The sequence below is a fragment of the Chelonia mydas genome, chromosome 4 (assembly GCF_015237465.2).
Source record: "Chelonia mydas isolate rCheMyd1 chromosome 4, rCheMyd1.pri.v2, whole genome shotgun sequence".
Taxonomy (NCBI): Eukaryota; Metazoa; Chordata; order Testudines; family Cheloniidae; genus Chelonia; species Chelonia mydas.
In genome coordinates, this window is record NC_057852.1 from 74305946 (window position 1) to 74326676 (window position 20731).

General features: G+C 39.4%; 1 protein-coding gene across 3 annotated transcripts in view; it reads right to left on the reverse strand.

Annotated features, from left to right (window-relative positions):
- Nucleotides 1-20731, reverse strand: part of GPM6A (glycoprotein M6A) — a 333975-nt gene that overhangs the window by 21240 nt on the left and 292004 nt on the right. For all 3 annotated transcript variants that reach the window (XM_037897560.2, XM_007067068.4, XM_043546010.1), the window contains one exon: nt 15298-15454. In XM_037897560.2, coding sequence (XP_037753488.1) covers nt 15298-15454 — 157 coding nt within the window. The remainder of the gene's footprint in view (nt 1-15297; nt 15455-20731) is intronic.

Consider the following 20731-nt stretch of genomic DNA (forward strand, 5'->3'; position numbering starts at 1 on the left):
CCACCATTAGTAGAGTCTGTTCCTCTGTTAAATGAACTGATGAAAGACCACGAGATAATGAAGAATCAAGAACAACTCCAGAACCTTGAAAAGATGGTGTCCCTATAAGGGTAAAAAGTGAAGTAAGACAGACTTTCCCCGCACAGTTCATAAGAATGGCCTTCCTGGGTCAGGCCAATGGCCCATCTAGCTCAGTATCCTGTCTTCCAACAGAGGCCAATGTCAGGTGCTTCAGAGGAAATCAACAGAACAGGTAATCATTGAATCATCCATCCCCTGTTATCCACTCCCAGTCTGGCAGTTAGAGGGTAGGGCCACCCAGAGCAGCGGGTTGCATCTCTGACCATGTTGGCTAATAGCCATTGATGGACCTATCCTCCATGAACTTACCTAATTATTTTTGAATCCCATTATACTTTTGCCCTTCACATCATACCCTGGCAATGAGTTCCACAGGTTGATTGTGTGTTGTGTGAAGAAGTACTTCATTTTGTTTGCTTTAAACCTGCTGCCTTTTAATTTCATTGGGTGACCCCTGGTTCTTGTGTTATGTGAAGGAGTAAATAACACTTCCCTATCCACTTTCTCATTCATTATTTTATAAAATTCTATCATATCGCCCCTTAGTGGTCTCTTTTCCAAGCTGAACAGTCCCAGTTTTTTTAATCTCCCCTCACATGGAAGCTGTTCCATACCCCTCTTCATTTTTGTTGTCCTTCTCTGTACCTTTTCCAATTCTAATATATCTTTTTTGAGATAGGGTGACCAGAACTGCACAGTATTCAAGGTGTGAGCATATTCATTTACAAGTAATTACTTGGCACCATAGCAGCACTTAAGAGTTGTGAATTTCAGACTAAAAAGCAAAAGATGTTCTTAATTTATTATCAAGCTAAAGAGTTTTATTGCTAAAGAGTTTTATGTGTGTGTTTGTGCCCTTTTTAGAATAGCTTTTCAATTTAAAGCTTATTTTAAAATTTCACTTCAGGAGTAAAAAATATCTCCCCTGTTGAAGTTTTCTACTCTTGCAAGAAATAGCAATGTGTGCTTTGGACCTGTAGTAGCATTACAATATTTTCTGTCTTCTTATCCATCCCTTTCATAATGGTTCCAAACATTGTTAGCTTTTCTGACCGCTGCTGCACATTGAGTGGATTTTTTCACAACTCCAAGAGCTCTTTCTTGAGTGTTAACAGCTAATTTAGATCCCATCATTTTGTATATATAGTTGGGGATTATGTTCTCCAATGTGCATTACTTTGTATTTATCAACCCCTAATTTCATTTGCCATTTTGTTGTCCAGTCACTTAGTTTTGTAAGATCCCTTTGTAACTCTTTGCAGTCACCTTTGGACTTAATTATCTTGAGCAATTTTGTATTGTCTACAAATTTTGCCACTTCACTGTTTACCCCTTTTCCCAGATAATTTATGAATGTATTGAACAGCACCGGTCCCAGTGCAGATCCCTGGGGGACACCACCACTTACCTCTCTCCATTCTGAGAACTGACCTTTTATTCCTACTCTTTATTTCCTGTGTTTTAACCAGTTACTGATCCATGAGAGGATCTTCCTTCTTATCCCATGACTGCTTACTTTGCTTAAGAGCCTTTGGTGAGAGCCTTTTCAAAGGCTTACTGTAAGTCCAAGTTCCTGGTTATGCAAACAAATAGAAAGCCATACTTAAAGGTGATGTAAATGGCAGTGTAAACTGTGAATGCAAGCAGTATGCTGAGGTGGAAAGCTGGGATTGTAGCAGTAAAAACAATTATCAAGAGCAAGAAGATGAAAGATAAAGTACACTGTGGCTTGCCCATCTTGCATCTTCTTTGCACCTGCCTATTGGTTACTTTCCTTCTACAACCTCACCTGCCTATTGGTTACTTTCCTTCTACAACCTTCTTCAGTGTGTAACAATGACACTTAATAATATCCAGTAAGGTGGACATACCAATTTGTACTGCATCGCCTCTGAATTTGTCCCGGAGAATTAAAAAATGACAGCAGGTTGGGATGGAAAAGTGAGAATAATTTCTCTGACTTAAGCACAGAGACATTGTGGAAATGGATTATTACTGCCAGTGATCTATGCTTTCTCTCTCCTCAGCAAATATTGACATGCTAGAGGGAACTAAATCAAAACACATAGATGATAGATAAGTATAGTGTGGTCTGCATCCCCTATGATCCTTTATCAAAGACTATGGCATGTGTGAACTGCTTTACATAGTGTGACTTGAAAGGAAGGCATCTATTACAAAGAAAATGTTGAGCACAATTAAGTGGTTTTTTTCTCCACACTATTATTTCGTTTCTATCTCTGCTCAGTCTCTGGGTTCTATTTCCCCCTGTCACACTACACCATATGATGTGACAACATCTGGTCCAACTCCAGGAATTCATTTACAAGTAATTACTTGGCAGCATAGTGGCACTTAAGAGCTTTCAATTCCAGACTAAAAAGCAAAAGATGTTCTTAATTTATCATCAAGCTAAAGAGTTTTATTTCTATTTTTTAAAGTAGGAGCAAGAAGTGGCAAAGAATATTGTATGCATGTTTGTGCCCTTTTTAGAATAGCTTTTCAATTTAAAGCTTATTTTAAACTTTCACTTTAGGAGTAAAAAACATCTCCCCTGTTGAGGTTTTCTACTCTTGCAAGAAATAGCAATGTGTGCTTTGGTCCTGTTTAAGAGTCCCTTTCTGGGGCTTCAAAAATGGGAAAGAAAGTGTACTTAAAAAGTGTAAAGCAAAGTTATTTATATGCTAATACCTCAGTATGTGTAGTTAAATGTACTATAATTTAATGGGTCGGACCACATCTTTCATATTAATTATATTTTAGAACTATAATGCTCAATTTTTATACACTGGCCTGTATTCCTGTGCTCTTTCTGCATATGGAGGTTTAGGAATCTTTCTGCTATGTGTGCATGTGTTAACACAGGCACAAGTAAAGACAAGGCTAAGTCTTTAAAACTGTATTTACTCTAAGACCAAAAAAGAACTTCTGCTTTTATTTTTCTTCTTTGTTGACTGAGTGCTTTCAACTGAAGGACTACTGGTCCACTACATGCTCTAATTAACATTGCAGAACTAAGAAGCCAGTGAAAGAGCAAGGATATTTTTCAGATTACACGTAATAGTGCCTACAAGGCATATTTTATAATTCTTTAATCATCCCCTCATTATAAAAGAGGCTGGTAGAGCATTCTCTGTGAGGATATTGCGGGACTCTGGAACTGGCTCCCTTGTGGTCTGAAATAGCACAAGTCTGGTGACTTTTGGGGCATGCTACAAAAGACACCTGTTCGATAGGGTCTCTGGAGAAGCCTGAGGGTATGCTTCCTAGATGAAGGGGGCAGGTGGCTGGACAATCTAGTTCCTTTGGAATGGATTTTAATGCTGCTGAGATTTAATTTAATTATATTTGTTGTATGATGAATTGGGTTTAGCAGCCTTGAGCCTTGGATAGAGGTCTTTATTATTTTAAATCTAGATGAATAACTAAATAAAAATAAATTAACTTACACCCGAAGGAGCTACACGATATACAAATGTGTAAGCTACAGCAGTTAGACTCACTTAAGCTCAATTACATATCAGTAAAGTTTCAGAGGCTTATCACATTAATTGTACTGTTCCCAAGTGTTAAATTCCCGTTATATTTACTGCTTAAATACTGTAATACATTTAAGAGTAGTTCTCTGAGTATAAATCTTTAGTTGCCTAGTCACCTAACACAGTAGAATTAATTGGCCTTTACGTGCTACCATAATATAAATGTAGAATAATAATAGTGTTGACAAGCCACAAATGTTAACTCCATCAGTGAGAATCTAAATACTGGAAGAGTCCTTTAGGGAGTAATTCAGAACTCGGAAAGCAATCACTTTCTAAATCACTTTTACAAATCCGCACAGACACGCCCCTGGAACCCCGACCTGGGGCATTCTATCTGCTACCGAAGATCAATAAACCTGGAAATCCTGAATGCCCCATCATCTCAGGCATTGGCACCCTGACAGCAGGATTGTCTGGCTATGTAGACTCCCTCCTCAGGCCCTATGCTACCAGCACTCCCAGCTATCTTCGAGACACCACTGACTTCCTGAGGAAACTACAATCCATTGGTGATCTTCCTGAAAACACCATCCTGGCCACTATGGATGTAGAAGCCCTCTACACCAACATTCCACACAAAGATGGACTACAAGCCGTCAGGAACAGTATCCCCGATAATGTCACGGCAAACCTGGTGGCTGAACTTTGTGACTTTGTCCTCACCCATAACTATTTCAAATTTGGGAACAATGTATACCTTCAAATCAGCGGCACTGCTATGGGTACCCGCATGGCTCCACAGTATGCCAACATTTTTATGGTTGACTTAGAACAACGCTTCCTCCGCTCTCGTCCCCTAATGCCCCTACTCTACTTGCGCTACATTGATGACATCTTCATCACCTGGACCGATGGAAAAGAATCCCTTGAGGAATTCCACCATGATTTCAACAATTTCCATCCCACCATCAACCTCAGCCTGGACCAGTCCACACAAGAGATCCACTTCCTGGACACTACTGTGCTAATAGGTGATGGTCACATAAACACCACCCTATACCGGAAACCTACTGACCGCTATTCCTACCTACATGCCTGCAGCTTTCACCCAGACCACACCACACGATCCATCGTCTACAGCCAAGCTGTACGATACAACCACATTTGCTCCAACCCCTCAGACAGAGACAATCACCTACAAGATCTCTATCAAGCATTCTTACAACTACAGTACCCACCTGCTGAAGTGAAGAAACAGATTGACAGAGCCAGAAGAGTACCCACAAGTCACCTACTACAGGACAGGCCCAACAAAGATAATAACAGAACGCCACTAGCCATCACCTTCAGCCCCCAACTAAAACCTCTCCAACGCATCATCAAGAATCTACAACCTACCCTGAAGGACGACCCATCACTCTCGCAAATCTTGGGAGACAGGCCAGTCCTTGCCTACAGACAGCCCCCCAACCTGAAGCAAATACTCACCAGCAAACACACACCACACAACAGAACCACTAACTCAGGAACCTATCCTTGCAACAAAGCCCGATGCCAATTGTGTCCACATATCTATTCAGGGGACACCATCATAGGGCCTTATCACATCAGCCACACTATCAGAGGCTCGCTCACCTGCACATCTACCAATGTGATATATGCCATCATGTGCCAGCAATGCCCCTCTGCCATTGGTACATTGGCCAAACCAGACAGTCTCTATGCAAAAGAATAAATGGACACAAATCTGACATCAGGAATCATAATGTTCAAAAACCAGTAGGAGAACACTTCAGTCTCTCCTGTCACTCGATTACAGACCTAAAGATCGCAATATTACAACAAAAAGACTTCAAAAACAGACTCCAATGAGAGACTGCTGAATTGGAATTAATTTGCAAACTGGATATAATTAACTTAGGCTTGAATAGAGACTGGGAGTGGATGTGTCATTACACAAAGTAAAACTATTTCCCCATGTTTATTTCCCTCCCCCAATGCTCCTCAGACATTCCTGTTAATTGCTGGAAAGGACCCACCTTAATTATCACTACAAAAGGTTTTCTCCCCACCCCCCACTCTCCTGCTGGTTATAGCTCATCTTAAGTGATCACTGTCCTTACAGTGTGTATGACAACACCCATTTTTTCATGTTCTGTGTGTATATAAATCTCCTCACTGTATTTTCCACTGAATGCATCCAATGAAGTGAGCTGTAGCTCACGAAAGCTTACGCTCAAATAAATTGGTTAGTCTCTAAGGTGCCACTAGTACTCCTTTTCTTTTTACTTTCTATATCGTATCTTCTAACTTTCAGAGGTATAACAGAAAACCAATAAATCCCATGTAAATCAATATGATGTCATAAAATTATTAATTTCAAACATGTCAATATATAGGCATTTTCCATGCCTATATATTAAATGGATAAGGATGATTTTATTACTTTAAAAAAAATCAAATAAAAAGATATAGGGGAATGGTTTTCCCCTTCTGGGCATCCAGAGGGCAAATGGTGAAAGGAAGTGTGAAACTTCAAAGGTTGAGAATTGTTCAGATCTCTGGAACATGAGAAATGATTAACTCCCAACAGCTTTAGCCTGGGAATTGTGTAACAGTCCCTTATACAAATCTGGGGTTTCTACCCTTCTGATCTGTGCTGTTAAATATTAACTAAAGAAACATTTACTTTCTAGAGTGGTAGCAACTGTTATTGTTATGGCTAAATGCAACTTTCATTGTGACTCCTTTTTTCACATTTCCTTTTACATTTTTCTAATATGTAGAGTCGGGGATGGGGAACGGGGGCGTTGGATAGGGCATGGGAGTGCCGGGGGGCCTGCTGACTATTAATAACGGAAATGCTCAAGGCCAAAGCAAGTTTGCTATAATGCGGTTTCACCTATAACGCGGTAAGACTTTTTGGCTCCCGAAGACCGCGTTATATCGGGGTAGAGGTATAGTAGTTTTCAATTCTCCCATTACAAGTACTGTAGTGCAATCTCTTTATCGTAAAAGTGCAACTTACGAATGTTGAATTATGTACAAAAAAACCCCTGCACTCAAAACCAAAACAATGTAAAACAATGTTGTAGCCGGCGTTGCAAGATATTTATGTGCCAGATGCCTTAAAGATTCATATGTCCCTTCATGCTTCAGCCACCATTCCAGAGGACAAGAGTCCATGCTGATGACAGGTTTGCTCAATAACAATCCAAAGCAGTGCGGACCGACACATGTTCATTTTCATCATCTGAGTCACATGCCACCAGCAGATTTTCTTTTTTGGTGATTTGGGTTCTGTAGGTTGCACATTGGAATGCTGCTCTTTTAAGACTTCTGAAATCATGCTCCACATCTCATCCCTCTCAGATTTTGAAAGGCACTTCAGGTTCTTAAACCTTGGGTCAAGTGCTGTATCTATTCTTAGAAATCTCAAATTGGTTCCTTCTTTGTGTTTTGTCAAATCTGCAGTGAAAGTCTTCTTAAAATGAACAACATGTGCTGGGTCATCATCCGAGACTGCTATGACATGAAATATATGGCAGAATGCAGGTAAAACTGAGCAGGAAACATACAATTCTCTCCCCAGGAGTTCAGTCACAAATCTAATTAGTGCATTTTTTTTGCTGGGCATCATCAGCATGGAAGCATGTTCTCTGCAATGGTGGCCAAAGCATGAGGGGCATACAAATGTTTAGCATATCTGACACGTAAATACCTTGCAATGCCGGCTACAAAAGTGCCATGTGAATGTCTGTTCTCACTTTCAGGTGACGTAAATAAGAAGCAGGCAGCATTATCTTCTGTAAATGTAATCAAATTTGTTTGTCTTAGTGATTGATTGAACAAGAAGTAGGACTGAGTGGACTTGTTGGCTCTAAAGTTTTACATTGTTTTGGTTTTGAGAGCAGTTATGGGACAAAAAAAACAACATTTTTAAGTTTCTTATATGAGGTGAATTCAAAAATACTATTTCTTTCATCATTTTTAGAGTGCAAATATTTGTAATGAAAAATAGTAATATAAAGTGAGCACTGTACATTTTTTATTCTGTGTTGTAATTGAAATCAATATATTTGAAAAACATCCAAAATATTTAATAAATTTCAATTTGTATTCTATTGTTTAACAGTGCAATTAAAACTGCAATTAATCACAATTAATATTTTGAGTTAATCACGGGAGTTAACTGATCAATCAACAGCCCTAGTTTTTACCCAAATGCATATACCTACACCATCCTGTTTCTCATTTTGTGTCCTATCCCTTCTTCCAACCTCTTTCTTATGAGTGCTATTTGCAACATTCTGTGTATACAACTACCCGCTCTTTTAGATGCAAAGTAGACAAATAAATCTGGATTTACGATGGATTCCTGAGGCACTCTACTGGACACCTCCCTCAAATGAGATATATTGCTGCTTTCCCATACCATTCGTATAATACAGTTCTTTGGGCTGCTTTCAAGCCCTATGACAGTACTTTATCCAATCTAGTTAGAGATCAGCAAGACCTCTTCAGTCATCATGACCTTCCCTGCCAATGCAGGGTTGGTCCCCATAGTACATTTTTCTGGTGTTTTGTCTCCAAGTTGTGAAGTAAATCCCACTTTCCTGAGCAGTCTGTTCCATAGTTTATATCTTTCACTATCAGGAAGTTTTCTACACACAGACAAGACCACACCTCTGCCTGTGAAAGGCACTCTAGGAAGGTTATTTACACCTGGTTTGAGAGGCAGCCAAGTTGGAAGCCTGCAGGGCTTCTACAAGGAAACATGCCCGTGAGGCTAGGGTTAGAAAAGAAGTGGAGTACTCTTTCAAGCATTGCCCACTTGAGATGCCACTCAAAGTAGATCGTGCAGTCGTTCAAAATGTGATCACGTGCTCTGCTGAACTACACTCAGCTTGGCTTCACCACACTGGGCACTGCGGGATTGGCTCCTATTCAGTTAGGGCTCAGATGCCCCCCAATCTATGCTCCTCTCTTCTGGCTCCTTAACTCCAATGGTCAAACTGGGGGGTGAAAATAGTAATACTACTCTCCACAATATGATCCTCCCTCTTTCCTTCTGTGAGTCAATAAACCATGCAAATTAACAATGCTGGCATTTAAATTAGCAGTCTTGGAAATCTGAGTTGTTTCAGTGTCCCTACAAACTCAGGCAGACATCTCTGCATCATCTACCTAAAGTTCACATTGTAAAGATCTTCTGTACCACTATAATATCTACAGTCTTTTTAACATAAATGAAATCTGAGATTCTTGAGAACAAGAAGGGATCCTCAAAGAATGTACTGGCTTGCTAACCCACAGCAACCCAGCCAAATTTGAGCCATGTTCATTACACACTGCTAGGAGGACACTGACCAGGGGTGGGCAAACTTTTTGGCTTGAGGGCCATATCTGGCTATGGAAATTGTATGGTGGGTCATGAATGCTCATGGTTCCCGGCCAATGGGAGCTGCGGGGGTGGTGCTTGGGGCGGGGCAGCATGCGGAGCCCCTGGCTGCCCCATGCATAGGAGCTGGAGGGGGAACATGCCGCTGTTTCCGCAAAGCCATGGCACACGTGGAGCAGGGCAAGCCCCAGACCCCGCTCCCTGTAGAAAGCTCGAGGGCACACAATCTCTAATATTCCCTTCTCCCTTTTCTTGCTGTCAAAATCTTCCCCTCCCCCAAATTCCCTTTTCCCCCTCTTTGCTGCCAAAATCTTCAATCTTCATTTATCCACCTCTTTCTATTCCATTTCCGGTCTTGACAGTACCACCTTGGGTCATCTACATGATGTAGTTTCTATGGTTTGATTCAATAACTTCATCCATTGTTTAAGTCCCTGCACTTTCTCCTCTAGAATATAATTCAACTTTGCCCTTTTTCACTATCACATAATCATATAGAACATACATTACATCAGAAAATTCCTACTTGTGATTAACAGGTAAATACTACAGTAGCCACAAGGGGGATAAGGAATCTGCCATACATAGCAGGAGTCAGTGGCAAGATCTGGTTATTGGTAAGGATGAGCCAGAGAGGAAAAACATAGTTTGCTGCTCTTGCAGACTTTGGGGAAGTTAACTGGAATCCACAGACATATAGACTAGAAAATAAATGGGACAGAAAGTGTGACTACTATGTTAGCAACTGAGTCTATAATATTGCTGTCTACATTTGTGGGAGTAAATAACGATTTGACTGATAAAAGAGATTGAATAAAATGGCTAACTACTAGTATAAAAATAGGCCTGCCAGATGTGAGCAAAGGATGCTGTCAGCAAAATGCATATTCATCCGATGAACAATAGAGCTATTATGCAGACAGCTACAATTGTACATTCAGAGGAGAATCTCTCTAAAACCTAGGGAAGATAGAGTTAACAATTTGATTATTTTATGTCCATAATAGGAAGGCACAACGCATGGAAAAAGTGTAGTAGCTTCCACAGTCAGACAAGCTTTGGAAATATATAACACAATCACATTTTCAGAAAATGTTTTGATCAAGAAATGATGTATTGATCAAACTTACACACAGAGAAAAAATGCCATATACTTTGTGAAAGCCACATTCACAACACAATTAATTTGAAAGCAAAACAAAACATTTTTCCAGTTTATTGTCGACCAAAAAAAAAAAAAAGTCAAATAACAGAGAGTACAAAAGAAAAAAAAGTCACAGGCAATGCATGTGATAGTGCCTGGCAGGCTACTGTATTAATGTAAGCACCATAACACTGCAGCAGTAACCCAGCCCAAAATAGCAAAATTTTTCAGTTTAGAAAGAAAAATAATTAGTTATGCAATAAGTGACGCCTGGAAGCCAAGAGATGCTGTGATGATTGAGAAATGAATCTTTCATTTACTCAGCTGACTGACATCACAGATGGAAAAGATACATCCCACGATCATCAAGGTGAATATAAATGGGAGGGCCACCTGATCTCAACTATATTAACTATGTCACAAGTGGCTTTAGGCATAATTGAATTTTGTTTCTCATTTTCTGGCTAATCAAGCTCCACTGCCATTCTATATATCTGTTTAATTAATTCACGGAACATACATGCAGTATTGAGAAATATAAGTATGAAGACTAAAAAACACTGCTGATCTGTGCCTGAATTTATTTAACATTCCTATGCTGCCCTGATTTTACTTCATTAACAATGAGTTAGCTCTGAAACAATAGTCACTGACTTTTACCATTGACACTTACTCAGGCCCTGTCTACATGGGCAAAAAAAGGGCAAAACTGTCTGCTTTCCGCAGAAAAGTTTCACTTTTTGTCAAAAAAATTGAATACCTGAAAACCAAAAAGATGACCTCCTGAGGTCTCTTCCAACCCTAATATTCTATCATTCTGTGATTCTCAGTGAAATGTCAAAATTTTCCACAGAAAATTGACAAAAGCATTTTTTTTTTGTTTTTTGTCAAAATTTTTCTCCAGAAACCCCCGCTACCCTCATTTTCTGACCAGCTCTAGTTACTTGTGTAATCAATGCATACATGTATTATAAATTTCATTAAGATCAGCAGGTGCTGATGCTGAAGCAGAAAAGAACTCAACTTGATTCCCAGACCTCCAGGTGAGCCTGCAAGGCTACTGTTCAGAAATATTTTTTAATTCATAATTTGAGCAAATTCTACCTGGAATGACTGACACAAACACATGACCTCATTTTTACAGTGCCACTTTTCAAGTTAGAGCCATTATGTGGTTTCAAATTATTTGAGAGTGCAAATATTCTGTGTGTGTGCATATGCGACCATAAAGAGGACATTTTTGTCATGTTTAGAATACATTGCTAAAAAGCAACTGATTGATTCTATTAGTTGCGTTTTTTGGTTCTGTGAGGTGGTGTATTTTTTTAAAATTTACAAGATGAATATCCCAGAATTCCATATAAGGAAGCCTTCTTGCAGCCTGTGATATGAGCTAATCCTCCTAAATAGCATAATCTCCATTTGGCAACTCTACAATTACAGTATATTAATTTCTCCTATCTGATCTACACAGCAACAGCACCATCTGGGTTGCACACACAGGGCAACCTTTTTAATTTTTAATAGGAGTTATATGTCTAATTCTCCATGTACTGTGCTCTGAATTTATGCTCCCACATTATGTGATGTGAAAGAGAGGAGTGTAGAAATGCAAAAGCATCGTGATAGAACTGAAATATCTTTTAAACAATATCTTTTTCAAAAAAAAAAAGATTGTTGCTTTTCTCTACAGTCATTATTTTTATATAAGAATTATTTTTAAAATATGTGAGTGAAGTAAAAGAAACGTGTGAACAAGACTGCCTCAAATTGTAATTATATAAATTTTAAGAATGTAGATTTGTAGGCTAGATTAAAATAAAAAAACAATAAAAACTCCACTGTTCTTTATCATGTCAAGATTCTTGCTCATCTTAAGAAGGCCATAGGGAACCAGAGCAGAAATCAAAGAAAGGAGAGGCCAGGAAATAAAGAGCTAACTCAAGGAGGTCAGTTGAAGAGCTAGGGAGAATACAGAGTATTGTCCTGTGACTCCCAGCAACCCACAGAGCTTCCTGCTGCGAGAACTCTAATACTTTTAACATATTCATTGCCTCCTTCGGCTGCCAACGCATGTCAAACATTTCTAAACAAATATAAATCAAACGAATTTGCCATTTTCATTTAGCTGGAATTAAGGTTTGGAGTGCATGTCTATATACAACTATACATGTAACTGTATGTCTTTATACAACTATACATATAAAATTATGGGGTCTAAATTAGCTGTTACCACTCAAGAAAGAGATCTTGGAGTCATTGTGGATAGTTCTCTGAAAAGTGCAGTGGCAGTCAAAGAAGTGAACAGAATGTTGGGAATCATTAAGAAAGGGATCGATAATATGAGAAAATATCATATTTCCTCTATATAAATACATGGTAGGCCCACACCTTGAATACTGTGTGCAGATGTGGTCACCCCATCTCAGAAAAGATATATTGGAATTGGAAAAGGTTCAGAAAAGGGCAACAAAATGATTAGGGGTATGGAACAGCTTCCATATGAGGAAATAAATAAGACTGGGACTTTTCAACTTGGAAATGAGATGACTAAGGGGGGAGATGATAGAAGTCTATAAAATCATGACTGGTATGGAGAAAGTAAATAAGGAAGTGTTATTTACTCCTTCTTATAACACAAGAACTAGGGGGTCACCAAATGAATAGGCAGCAGGTTTAAACCAAACGAAAGAAAAAATTTTTCCACACAACACAGTCAACCTGTGGAACTCCTTGCCAGAGGATGTTGTGAAGGCCAAGACTATAACAGGGTTCAAAGAAGAAGCAGATAAGTTCATGGAGGATAGGTCCATCAATGGCTATTAGCCAGGATGGGCAGGGATGATGTCCCTAGCCTCTGTTTGCCAGAAACTGGAAATGGGTGACAGGGGATGGATCACTTAATGATTACCTGTTCTGTTCATTCCCTCTGGGGCAGCTGGCATTGTCCACTGTTGGAAGACAGAACCCTGGGCTAGATGGACCTTTGATCTGACCCAGTATGGCCGCTCTTATGTTCTTATGTCAGTATCTTAAGTTTGGGGGGGTTTTTTTTAACCCTTACAAAGAGGTTAGTTATCAAATAGCCACCAAAAAAGGACCAGGAAATTCAGAATTAGGGTTTAACCTAAAAGAAACCCAAACATTTGAAAATATAGAAATGTACAGAATTAGAGCTGCCAGAGCATCTCCCTGGGGAGGAAATAATCTGGATGAAATCCTAACTCCCATTCACTTAAATTGGGCCAGGATTTCACCCTTTGTGTCAACTTCCTCCACCCATAGCAAACAAGTTCATCTCATTATTGGGCATGAAAAGCAGACTGCCTTAATCTTAATTGTACAGTGGCTGTATGACCTTTGGGCTTCTTTACAGGAAAAGACATACTTCACAAATTCCCGATTAGACAAGTAGTATACTGAAAGCAATCATTTCATGTGCCACACATGGTATTAAACTGCAGGCTAGCATAATATTGAATCCTCCTAGGCACAGGTTATAAGATTATGGCATTTATTATCATGAAAGGAATAAAGGTTAATGTGTGGATGGAGCATAACTCTTTGTATTGAAGACATGCGTATATGAAAACTGTTATAAAATCAATGATCTGGGCTTTACATTTTTATATTTCATCCACAAGTTGTATTAGTACAGTATCTCCTGTACATTTAAGATGTCTGCAGCCACAGACTGAAGACTTCTCAAAGATGATAAGATGATAAAAGCATGATCAAAGAACTTGGTGGTGGTCTCAGCACAGTGATTTTTCCCAATTTATAATGTCCCCAGCCTTTGACTACAGACATCTTTAAAGGTCTCAACAAGTCTTGGTCCAAGTATTAATATCTCAGCCTGTAGTTATGAAAGGAACAAAGTCAAGAAGATGAAAGAGTGACATTAATATAGGGCGGGTTATAGTTGTTAGGATGGCCTTAACTGTGCTTTTCCACAATTTCAAATATGTGGATTTCTTTTCAAGTTAAGCTTAACTATGGATTCCCTGGGTTTCTAATACTTGACTCTTGGTAACTATTATGCTCTTAGATGGTGCTTACCCTTTGTCACCAGAATGTACTCTTAGCTTTTACTTCAGCTTATCAATATAAGTCATCTCATAATATAGTGTAGTGATTAGCCCTCCTTTGAATAACATTTTATGTTCATGCTATTTGCAATTATGTTTATTATCATCAAGGTATAAAATGACCAACCTTAGAAATTCTACCGGCTTCCAAGAGAGTACATCATTACCTACTCCCACTCAAAACAGCAAAATATTTTTGATAAATGATGTGACAATACCTGAGCTTCTAAGAATGGAATAGCAAATAGGTCAAACACACAGGTAAAAGGAATGATGATTTGGGAAGCCAAGAAATGTATTGCCCTGATCTGCCCATCTTTAATACTTTGAGATTTAGGGTAGCCTCTCCCTAACCTAGAGAGGTTCTGCTAATAAAGACTCTGTTGAATTTATTCAGCACAGTCCCCAAAGTATAATTATTTAGTTGTTTCATTAGTAAACAGAGACTAAGTGTGGCTGGGGCCAAGCAATCCTAGGACACAAAATGTGCATGTAGCTAATACAGGAGTCAATTTGTGGTTTAATTTTGAAGTGAAAATGACTTTTGAATAACTGTTCACCAACATGAGTAAAAGGTTCAAAATCCAGCTCCACATTATTAAACAAGGAGGAACTGTTCAGGGCCTGGTCTATTTATCAGCTCTCACTATAATTAAATATTACAACCTACACGTAGATATGTAGCAGTTCCTAAAGCCCCAATTAGGATCAGGGCTCCATTATGCTGGGAAATATAAAACCACATGAAAACATGGTCCTGCGCCAAAGAGCATAATACTGAGCAATGAGTTTTCACATTTAGCTTGGGCAAAAAGCCTGTCCATTTAATGAGTGAAGTGATTATTTCTACAAACATGCGTATTATTAATTATTATAATGTAGCTATTATATAGCACTTTTCATCAGTAGATATTGCTTAGCTAATATGGAGACCATTCATATTATTTCATTCCTTTCTTGCTGCAATTTTTACTACTAACATATAAGAATATATAAACCCCCTTCCCCAAGAGACATATTTCCTCTGTAAACATATCCTAACCTATTCCAAAGATGCTATTGAAATTAACATAAGTAATGAAGGTTGTCATATTAACATACCCAGGCACTGACACATCTGCCGCAGGTGGTGATTTTGAAATCTCCATAGAGATCCTTGATGGCACCAGTCGTAAAGAATCCCTCTACCATCAGCAAAATGCCGTAGACAAAGAATGCAGCTGCTATGCCATAGATCACATACTTGAAGATGTCAATCCTGTACAAGAAGTGTGAGAAAGTTAAATATCTCAACAACAGTTCAGTGATGACTCTGAAATGTCAGTGTTGTATAATAAGATCCCCTCTAGCATAAGCTTTTTCAGAGTAGAAACTCTTCAGTGCTGATGTTCTATAATAACTGCATTTAAAGACTTGTGTAAATGTTGCCTTATGTAGCATGTGGCTGATACATCTGAATAATGGTTACACAAAAAAATAAGGGCTCCCTTCACTTAACGGTATTCAAAAATTGTCCTGGATCAGTAAGAGAGCGCTATTTAAGTTCCAAATAAATCCAAAGTCAATTCATCCTCATTTGATTTTATTACCTAAAGAGTGTAATAGGATTACAATAAATTTAATTAGCAAACATGAATAGAAAACATGATTCTGAAATGATTCCCTTAAATATCATCCTGCTTCCTGGACAGTTACAGATATTGAAATGTAATGTGTCATGAAAAAGAGGCTCAGTCACAATCTTCAATTAACTATTCATCACCATACAATTAGTTATATTTAGTTCTCACATGGCATTATTAATCTCTGCTAAAAACTCTCTCTCCTCATTATTTTTTATCCACTATTCCCCAATGGACAAAGAGCATTTTTGGAGACAGCATTTAAAAAGGATTCCCTAGACACCATATTGAACCTGGTCCTTGTTACTGTTAGCCACACATGGCAGAAGGGTTACATATTCATGGAATGTCTTCCATGCCAAGGGATCTCAAAACATTTTATAAATTATTGGACGAGTCCTGCTCACCTACTCCCGGCAATATGAGCAGGATTATTATCTGTATTATGGTAGTGTCTACAGGCCCCTGCTGAGATCAAGGACCCATTGTGTGGGCACTATAGACACCCATAATAAGACACAGTTCCTGTCCTGAAGAGTTTACAGTCTAATTTATGACAAGGCATAGTGAGTATTACAAGGGGACTACACATGAGTCAAGCAAGAATTGAGATCTAAATCTACTGATAAAATGTGAGATTCTCTGCTATGCCTCTGAAAGGGGGCTTTAAATCATGCTTTCAGATTTCTAATCCTGGGATACTCTAGTGACTGGAAAGGCTCCTGGCAGAAAATACACACTCCTGGAAGGTTTAAGTAATGATAGCTTCCCCAGGCTGTGCTATGGGCCCCAGCATTGCCTGGAATTTGCACATGGCATGCTGTGACCCAGCCCACTATGTACCCCTCCTGCCCCCCGCTTTGACCCCTATACTGGGGCTTGTGAGGAGGCCCTCAGAAAGCAGCCTTGTGACTGTCTTCTGCAGTGCCTGAGTCAGGAGAATTCCCCCTCAGCAAGATCATGGATTTTATAATCCATTTATGCTGCTCCAGCCCATTTACCTGCTATAAAGGGGTCACAGTGGAGGGTTCGGGATCTCACAATTTGATTTAGATGAGAAATTTTCAACCTTTCTCCATACCAGGACCACTCTGCAACCAATCCCCAACCCCCTTACTTATCTATATCGAATCTTCCTCCAATTTAGCAATATAGCAGGGCCCAGAGTTTGTAACCCCTTGATATCTGTTTGCAGTTCTCCTGGGGGTCAAAACGCCCAGGTTGAAAACCCTTGATTTAGATTAATCCTTTAAATCACCACTGCATTCCAGCCATCTCTTGGGTGAAGTGAAGGACTACACAATATTCCAACTATTATAGTGTCTGTCATATTATGAAATGTCAGTAGTAATAGCATATAATGACCTGTCATGTCATTATGACATGACTTGGTATGTCATCTCATGCACTGGTATTACTGACACATAATAAAATAATGTAAAATACAATTATAACATTGAAATAAAATTCATTTCAAAATGGAACATAATATATTGGTTCCTTTTTTTTCTGTGGGAAATTTTGTCAAAATTAAAAAAAAAATCAGTTTCATTGAAATTGCATATTGCGCTGAAAAACAAACAGTTTCCACAAAAATATTTTCAACCTCATCTATGAAATATAACTGTAAATGTAGGTTTTAAGACAACGAGTCTCAAAGCTCAAGTAACATATCTTTGAATTTAAAAAGCTTGTGAAATTGCAGGTCATCCAAACTGAGACATAAATGCGCACTCTGTATGTCAAATGTCTCAGCATAAATGTCTCTTCAGGTGTCTTCAGTGTTTATGAGAACAGTTGAAACAAGCTTTATTAATTGCTAACCAATGATCTGGCACCCGGTTGAGGGCAAGATATGTATCATGATTAAACTGAGTCAGAAAATAGCTTGAAGAACATTTTTAATTGATGCTGAACTGAAAAGGGCTGGGAAAAAACATGCTAAGCTTTTACCTTTAACAAGGTGCCGTATCCTAATAAAGAATCTGCTCTCAAGATATTTTTCTGCTATGTTTCCTAGGCTCACAATCAGATGATTCTAAGGAGTCACATTTGATATCTGTATTTAGAAACCGGATATCTGAACTAAGGATGTAGATACTCCGATGGAAGAATGCAGTCTGATTCATCTGCATCTCTAGAAATCTCATAATTGTTCAGAGTTGCGTAGCGTCTCATGTTTGTTCTTATGTTAAAATACTTGTCAAAAATCCTGTTTCAGTTGTTTTTATGGTAATTCAGCAAGTATAAAATTCATTTTCCACAAAGACCTTAAATGACTGATTTTGGAGCAAATCTTGCCGTTATTTATAAAGATATACCCTGATAATAAAGGAAATGGACAAAAATAGTTAAAATATAACTTGATTATAGGTCCAATTCTACCTCTTACACTAGTCATATACTTCCATAATGGCACTGTTGGAACACCGGAGGGCTGATGTCAACAGATCCTCAAAGGCTAGAGTGTAGGAAACATATCTATATCGCTCAGTACTATAGAAATACAGAACTGTAGTGGAGCTGTAGGAATTGTGAGATGCAGTTCATGCCATTGGTAATTGAGCAAAGGCTGACATATTTCAACCCTTGCAGCAGCCTAGAATCTGGGTGGGAAAAAGGTGGCTTTAAGTTATCTTTGCTATGCCTTCCCAGATACTCCATCTCCTGTGCTGCTCCTCAAAAAGGCACATCACAGAACCGAGCCCAAGCCCAAATGTCTAGACCGCAATTAAATAGCTCCGTAGCCTGAATGCCGTGAGCCTGAGTCAGCTGACATGGGCCAGCCGCGGGTGTGTAATATCAGTGTAAACATATCCTAGAACTCCCACTGTCATCAGTGGAAATGAGAATAGGTCCCTAACTTCCATTAAAATCAATGGAAACAAGTCATACCCTACTGTCTTCTGTTGAAGCAGGGTCAGGCATTTTAGTCTTGTCTAAACTAGGATTTTTCAGACCCATAATTTCCAACAGGTGCAGTTTCGCCAAGTGGAAGTGAATTAAGGCCATTTTGATTCTGAATGAGAGTGGCCATGTAGGGGTTTAATGCAGTTTAACCAATCCACTTTTAATTCACATTTTTAGTTAATTAGGATTAACTTTCCTGAGTGTCACCATGTAGACAAGTCTTTATGTCCCTTTGAAAAAACACATCCCTAGTGTAGATACAACCTCTTTCTCTGTGTGTATGTGTGCGCACACATGGGCTAAAAGTGAGAAAATATGTTGCTCTCTAATGGCTGGTGTCAATTTAGAAAGAACGTTTGGTATTGCACCAGCTGACATCTTTAGTTCAAGAGGTAGTGAGATGTCCATGTTTCTAGGGTCAAAAGGCCAGGATTCTGGTCTTGTTCTGCTTCATTATGGAGAGAACCAGCCTCTCCATAGTTAAGACTGGAACTACAGTCCAAACATAAGGCTGAATTTGATCCTTATGTACTTTAGCTCCAAAAGAAAGAAATATTTTCATGCTTACAAATGTTCAGAATAAATCTCACTAACAGCTAGAATGCTTTTGGAAAATGTTGAGTACACATTGAGAAAAAAAAATTAATTAAAACTTCTCCATCTAAAACCTTTGCAATATCTAAGGCTTGTCTGCCCAGGAAAATGGTCTTGGTCTGCCCAGGAAAATCATATTATATCACAAAAGTGAATCATAGGTAGAATTTGACATTGACTCATGCTGGAAGTTTTCAAGGGCAGGACTAGTGAAATATTCAGAAATTACCATTGTTTAAAAATTATAAATTAAATAATAAAAATTATTCTTTTGAATGAAGCTGATGGGGGTAAAATGGCTTAGAATATTTATTATTAATGGTATTATTTTTTATGCTGCAGTAAGACCCCAAAAAACCCCATTTAGGATTGGGATGCCAGGAGCCAAGAAGGTCTAGGGAAAGAGCAAAGGGGGAGACAGAAACCAGTGGGTGGGATGTGGTGAACAGATGCAGGGGAGAGAAAGAGGGGGCTGAGTGGTATATAGCAATAGAGGAGGACTGGAGGCTGGAGAGGTTAATAGGAGCCGAGGGGGGGAAGATGATTGGAGCCAAAATTACAAACCTTGCATTCAGTGCAGTATTTGAATGCTGTGCATAAATCGCATGAGGCCATACACTGAATGAGGAGGAATAAAAGAAATATTGAATAACTACTGTGACAAAGCTCCTCCTCTGCCTTGGTGGGTCCTGTGCTTATTGGTGGATTTGCTCTCCTCAGAGATTCATGGGCAGCCCTCAGTTTGGCCATTTTAGCTAGTGGCTCAAACCTGCCGTTCACTCAGCTAACCTCATCACTGGCCAGCATGGGGAAAAGGAAGGAGAGCAATCCCTGCAGTCTCTGCTGATCCACCTAGTGGGTCAGGGGACAGGTCAGGGACCTTCCCCTCTGGTGGGACCCACAGTCCAGGTCAACTCCTCCTGTATCCAGTAGGGAGTTGGGGGAATGGGGGGAACCCGGGCCTGCCCTCTACTCTGGGTTCCAGCCCAGGGCCCTGTGGATTACAGCTGTCTACAGTGTTTCATGTAACACCTGTGTGACAGCTACAACTCCCTGAGCTACTTCCCCATGCCTCCTCCCAACACCTTCTGTATCCTCACCACAGGACCTTCCTCCTGATGCCACATAGCGTTTGTACTCCTCAGTCCTCCAGCAGCACGCCCTCTCACTCTCAACTCCTTGCGCACCCCTCACTGACTGAAGTGAGGTCCTTTTTAAACTGGGTGCCCTGATTAGCCTGCCTGTCTTAATTGATTCTAGCAGCTTCTTAATTGGCTCCAGGTGGCCTAATTAGCCTGTCTGCATTAATTGGTTCCAGCAAGTGCCTGATTGTTATGGAACTGCCCCTGTTACCTTACCCAGGGAAAAGGGACCTGCTTAACCTGGGGCTAATATATCTGTCTTCTATC